This window comes from Acipenser ruthenus, chromosome 3, assembly GCF_902713425.1.
Source record: "Acipenser ruthenus chromosome 3, fAciRut3.2 maternal haplotype, whole genome shotgun sequence".
Lineage (NCBI taxonomy): Eukaryota > Metazoa > Chordata > Actinopteri > Acipenseriformes > Acipenseridae > Acipenser > Acipenser ruthenus.
The window spans coordinates 85209893-85216585 of record NC_081191.1 but is presented as its reverse complement, the minus strand read 5'-3'; the positions used below and the strand labels follow the sequence as shown (position 1 = coordinate 85216585).

The window sequence follows — 6693 nt, the reverse complement described above, 5'->3', positions numbered from 1 at the left end:
AACTCTTAGCCTTGGGACATTATTCATCATCATAACGTACCTTGTGATTTGTTTATTAAGTTGGACACAAACATACATGCTGTAAACACAGTAAACATGATTTAAAAACCATGTAAAGATTTTTAGTATTGTAGTACATTATATGAGATGCAGATATTGCTGTATGTTCTAACTGGGAAAAACTGTAACTTTGGTCAATTGAAAACATAGGCTTGTGAAATGCCTTGCACAAATGTGTTATTTTTGTTTTTGCTGCCATCTGCTGTTAAAAAGTTTGACTGCGACACAACTACAGTTGGCAGTTGCTTTTCTTCAAGCACTAACTGTATACTGTTCCAATTTTAAAACATATTCCACACAGTAATTGTCCATATTTATCATTTCTTCTATCACGAACAATTCAGCAGATTGTTATTTGGATCCTATTCAAATCTGTATATTTCATTTTAAGCAGGGATACGTTTTATCAGCCGAGTTCTTCATATACTTGTCATAAGAATAAGTTGTCTTCCTAAGATTTTGAAAGTGATTAGTGTTTCTGATATGACTATCCTTATGAAAGTTTTAAAAAGTAATTTTGTAGTTTTACATGATTTTCCTATGTAGCTTTTTAAATCATGATATGTATAATGATTTACAATGCATGCCTAATTTGCAGTATCATGATTTAACTGAGCTTTTTAGAAGTGGAAAGTATTTTGGTGTGGATTACTTTGTGTATTGAGAGCTATGTGATTCAATCATGTATAATGTCCAGGATTGCCTCTTCTGATGAGCTAATTTGGACCAGTTAGACTTTCTTTATCTGCTTTTTGGTTAGATTATATTAGATGAATTATTGATGGCTTTTGATCCCCACATAATTAGCTATTGCTGTCTCATAATAGTTTTCCTCACGGCGTGTTTGCCGTACTTTTCAGGAAATGCGTTGCTATGCAGTTCTGATTTAGGAAAAAAAAAAAAAAGAAAAAAAAAAGCGGCCGTACCAATGCTGATTACTCAATTCATAGTCATTTAGGGGAGGGGATATTTAAATGTCCGTGTCTGCTTACTAAGTAGGAAAAGAACAGCTCTGAATATCGTGAGGAGAGCTTCATGCATTGCCATAAAAACATTTAACAAGAGAAATTAATTCACGTGTTGTCGCGCACATTCTGAATTACGCCGCGCATTAGCTACTTGTTTGTCTGGTTACCTTTCCAACACACACACACACACACACACACACACACACGTGCGCGCACACACACACACACACACACACTTACATAAAACATATCGGGTTGTACGGTTTTTCTGCTGGAGATTATGTGAGATTAAGTAGGAAGAACAGGATCTTAACTGCTGAAATCTCATGAGCCACAAGAACGATTGCTCTTCTGGTTTACATGGGGTTTTACTATTTTTAAAGTGAGAAAGTGATTGACCCTGCATTTAAAATCGCGCCGCCAAAAGGACATCCTTTTGCTGTTTCAGACAACGTCACACAGTCATGACTGTAGAATCGATTTTCACGTGCATGTAAACCATGCCATGGTTATTATATCTGATTCACACTACCTACATAGTGCACACTCGTCACCGCTTTGGCAATCACATGATTTCAATATGTAATGTGACTAGGGTATCATTATATATATTTTTTTACTATTATTATTTTCTCAAATACCAAAAGACAAAAAGAAAAAAAAGTAATAAAACAAGATAAAGATTGAGGGTAATTTAGGATATCATATTTTGTGTGTCTTGATTTCGACATACCATTTATTCATAATTGAAGCAAATAAAGAACTTATCAAACCTGTAGTCCAGGTGAAAGGATGTTTTTTTCAATATCAGAGATAATAGCATTAGGTAAAAAGAACCATAAAAATACACATATCAAACATTAAAGTAAACAAATGAAATGTCTACACTGGAGCCGAGCGACTGGAGCAAATTTTGTATCTATATCAAAGATGAACGTTTTAAGTCCAGAAACTTTCACAAGACCCTGTCCGTATATATTTCTCATATTTGTTTTTGACAGCTGATACAAACATGGACTGACAGATGCAGTGCTGTACTTCTCCTGTGTATGTATTTATTTATTTTTATGGTAGCTGCGGTTCAGATTACCAAAAGGAAGCCATGGCATAATATTAGACCCACAGAGGAAGACGTGAAAATCAACAGCAAGCCTGTCATTTCTGTTTTAACCAGTTTGTGAAAAAAAGAGAAAAGCGCACACGAGCACCACACGAAGGGCATTTAAAAAACAATTATAGTAGGCTTTATTTTTCCAGAGTAAAAGCCCCCTTACCCCAGTATATTCATTAAATTCACTCACCAGACATACTAGTGTATGTATGTATGTATGTATGTATGTATGTATGTATGTATGTATGTATGTATGTATGTATGTATGTATGTATATATATATATATATAATTGTCCTTTTTACTGTTGTGTTTGTATGAATTTAATGAACAATCGTAGAGCACAGGATACCGCGAAAATAGAACACAGTTCTAATCCGGTGTCGCTCACTTCACCCAGCCTGGCCGCTCGCTCGGGTGGTGTAGACGCATCCATACATTCGTCACTTCTAAATTATTTTCTAAATTCTTCTTCTATATAACGGTGGCATTTCAATTTTGTATATAATAAATGTGGCTTAAAAAACAGTAACAGTTGGCTAATACTGGTCAGGCCCCCATCTAATCTTGGCGGGTATCTTGTTTTCACAGGGAAAAAAATATATATATACATATATATATATATATATATATATATATATATATATATATATATATATATATATATATAATCAAAGTGACTACATACTAGTAGTATAGTACTCATATATTTAAAGTGATCTTATCATATAAAAACATTTGTACAAAAATCTTAACATAAATTGTTTTACAGGACTATTTTAAAAATAAAAATATCATAACATCACTAAAACTATTGCATAATACTGTTAAAATACCATGAAGCCTTTTAGATTTAAAAATAAACAATACTGGGAAGCAGAAAATGTGTAATTTTCTGTAAACTTCCAGTATCATTTTGTTGCATGGATCAGTATAGCTCTAGAGCAGCTGTATAAATAAAGCATGTGTTACATCATCTTCTGCTTATTTTGATGTCATTTCCACTCTGTTGTCTTCAGGTGAGCTGACATCGTATTCTCCAGCCTGACCATTAACCAGCACTTTCAATCGATCCGGCAGATCATCAGGTTTGGGATACAGGATGAAGTCATAAACAAGTGCAGCGGCGACACCGCCAACCATGGGTCCCACCCAGAAAACCTGAGATATTGAATTAAACAAACAAATAAAAAAATCAACACTATGATCAACTATCTTGACATTTACCAAAGTATTAAGTGATTCCATGTTCTCGGCCTATTTAATATTTACAGTAGACACAGTGCTGAATTTTCATACACATAACAAGCCATTGAGAACACGACACAATACAAAATTGCCCATAGTGGCCCCTGTTGAAGCAATATCACATGGTGATCACATTCTATATCTACCATGTTGTGATTTTAAACAGAGCAATAGCTGGATGCTGGCATGATTTGGTATGATTTGGCAATCCATGGAAAGTGGGGGGCAGAAAGGGTTAGCAAATCAAGAGAAACAGAATTTCCCTTTAATGTGGGATACTTCTTACTGCACATGTATTTATAATATTAAAATATGCATTAATTGGTTCTAATATAGTAAACTGAACATGATAATGAGGCCAATCACCACATTTTTGACCGATAACTGGCAGTAGCTTATTGGCTAGATAAGCTACAAACGAAGAAACATTATGCCAGACCTTTACAGCAGGTCCTTCATTGTGAACAACACACTTACATAAATAAGCTGTTCATTTGTTCTGGCATTCCTGACATACAGAGCTCTACTGACTGCCCATGGTTACTGTACAACCTGTGGCTACAGATTTTTTTTGTCCTACGCGATACATTGGGTTTAATCGGTTGTTGTTGTTAGTTTCTGCTTCACATTTATTACATTGCATTCATTAATCATTTGGATGTTTGATTGAAACAATGTGCTTACCCAATGATCTTTGAACTCCCACATTACAGCAGATGGGCCAAAGGACCGGGCAGGGTTCATTCCACAGCCAGTGTAGCTAATCTGGAGTGAAAAATACAGACTTGATTAACAGTCTGATTCCAGAATATACAAATAGAAATGTATTTACATTCATAAATTTAAAGATGCCCCCTAAATTGTTGGTGGGTTATTATGTTTGTTTGTTTTAGTACCTTTAGTGTCATATTTTTTAAATATATAAATGACCTTTAGTTCTCCATAATGGCTTGTATAGACTGTTTTGTTAACAGAAGGAGGTATTTAATCTGTGCATAATAGCAATGATAGTCCTCAGTTCTTCACCCCCCCCCCCCCCCCCCCCCCCCCCCAAGGTAAACTGTTTCTCAGTAGAACCCTCTTGTGATTATTTGCATTTTTTGTGATTAGATGGATGTGTTTTGATATAATATGTAATGCCATATACATTACAACTTACAGCCCCAAGGTGTCCAAGAGCAACCGACAGTCCAATGGCCAAGGGTGCAGAACCAGAGACATCACTCCTTTTCTTGTCTGTGGTTGCTATGACACAGAGGACCAGTTGGAAGGTGACAAGAAGCTCAATAAATACAGCCTGGCCAGGACTTGTGTTGGTTAACTACACCAGAAATGGAAGAAGGTAAAGGAGATTTAGTCCACAAATTAAAGGTTTACACTGGCAAACTGACTTGTTTGAAACATTATATTTTAGAAAAAGTATCATTATATACCATTAAATACAGTCTATACCTATAGGGAATAATAGGGAATTTCTATATATTAACTTACATTCAATTTAAATAAGGTAAAAAAAGAGAGAAAGTTTATATCCATCAGTAAATTGTATATCATGTACTACATGTAGGTCTAAAGGTATTTTTTATGAAGAGGTGTGTCATGATGTGTTTGTAGGTTAGTGTTAGTCAGGGTACATGCGCGTCATACTTGGTGGTTGTTTTTGTGTTTTGATGTGCTGCAAAACTTAACGATGCTAGAGGTGTTGGGGTGCATGACTTTCTTGGCACTGATTAAAACGTGGTTATGAGTCCTGCTTTAGCATCACATATTATATCCTGTAGTTATACTTTTTCTTTGAATCAGGTGATCAGTTTTTTTTTTTTTACAGCAGATGTCAGAAACACTTCATAGAATATACCAGTAGGGTTCTGAATTCATGAGTAAAAGCAATACAGAAAGTTTCAATACACTATAAGCCTGTAGGTCAAAGTCTAGAAGAACTTCATCATAAGCCCTAAATGTGTAACGATTTATAGGATGCAATGTAATCACAATTTTACACCGTACAAATATGTTACTTTCAATTTTAGTTTTCTTTGTCTTTACTTGCTATCTGCCTAATTTTCATAAAATGGGTTTATCATAAAAACAGTGGATACAGAATAATTGTCACTAACTGTAATTAATTGTATTTGTTTATTGGTTCTGTTCTTTTGTGTTTATTTACATACTGAAGGTATAATTTGTACTAGCAGTGGGTTATGTTTTTATCCATAAGTAAACAATGAAAGCAGAAATAACCAGAGATACAAAATGGTAGATCTTTTAGGAAGCTGTGCAAGTGACAGAATATGAGTAACTTAAAGTGTAAGAAAGGGAATTGAATGCACACTTTTCATTTAATATGTATGATAAAATAAAGTACAAACCAAACAAGTCAGCCGTTAGTATAAATAAAACTACAGTGAAATTCAAAAATCAAGGATTTCTGCCTTAAATACATGAAATTAAAACAAAAATACAAAAAAAAACATTATATATTCAACAGAAAAAATTACTAACATATACTATACAGTACCAGAAATAAGGAAAAAAAAAAAACATTAACTACAAAACCCAGCTGGAGTAAAAGCATAGTGCTCAATGTACAATTTATTTCAGTACTTCATCAGCATTTTCTGTAAAGAAATGTAAGTTCCACACTTACCTTGTTCAAACCAAGGCTAGTGGTATTGTTTTTTGGTTGGAGTCCATAGACAATTCCACTGGCCACTGTTGCACCCAGGACCTGAACAATTATGTACACTACAGCCCTGAATACACTGATCTGGCAGCTTGTAAGCAGCCCTAGAGTCACTGCTGGGTTCAGGTGAGCCCCACTAATGTGACCCAAACTTTGTGCCAAAGTAGCAATAGCTAGCCCAAAGGCTAGCGACACCTTCACTTCTTGGTCAGCACCATTGGATCCTGAACCAAGAGCTGCTGTTATGCTAATGAAGACAAATAAAGTCATGCCTATCAGCTCGGCCATCACACCCCTCCAGAATGCATGGTTACGGAATTCTTTGGCCATGATTAGGGCTCCTTGGTGGTCTTGGTTGAATTATCCAAGCACAGCAAAGATCTTGGAGAATTTATAGAGATCCCAGTTGTTAGTGGGAGGAAGGGGGAGGTGCAGAGTTTAAGACAAGCACTGACCATCAGGATTAATCCCTGGCTCATTTTCCCTGGCATGTTTTCTTTCCCTTTTGAATTCTAAATGTTAAGCAGTTATAAAATGGATAACATATACATATCCCCGGGATGCTTTAAAATAGTACATGAAGGCGATTCAATATTGTATTAAGTAAATATTTTATTGTGATGT

General features: G+C 35.2%; 1 protein-coding gene across 1 annotated transcript; it reads right to left on the bottom strand.

Moving 5' to 3' along the window:
• Positions 1-1711: 1711 nt before the first annotated feature.
• On the bottom strand, positions 1712-6445 carry LOC117435594 (aquaporin FA-CHIP-like). Its single transcript, XM_034058908.3, has 4 exons — positions 6034-6445; positions 4546-4707; positions 4071-4151; positions 1712-3299 (listed from the first exon to the last, which is right to left on the bottom strand). Exons 1-4 carry the CDS (start codon positions 6397-6399, stop codon positions 3123-3125), a joined length of 786 nt encoding a protein of 261 aa, XP_033914799.1. The 5' UTR covers positions 6400-6445; the 3' UTR covers positions 1712-3122.
• Between the last annotated feature and the right edge of the window lie 248 nt (positions 6446-6693).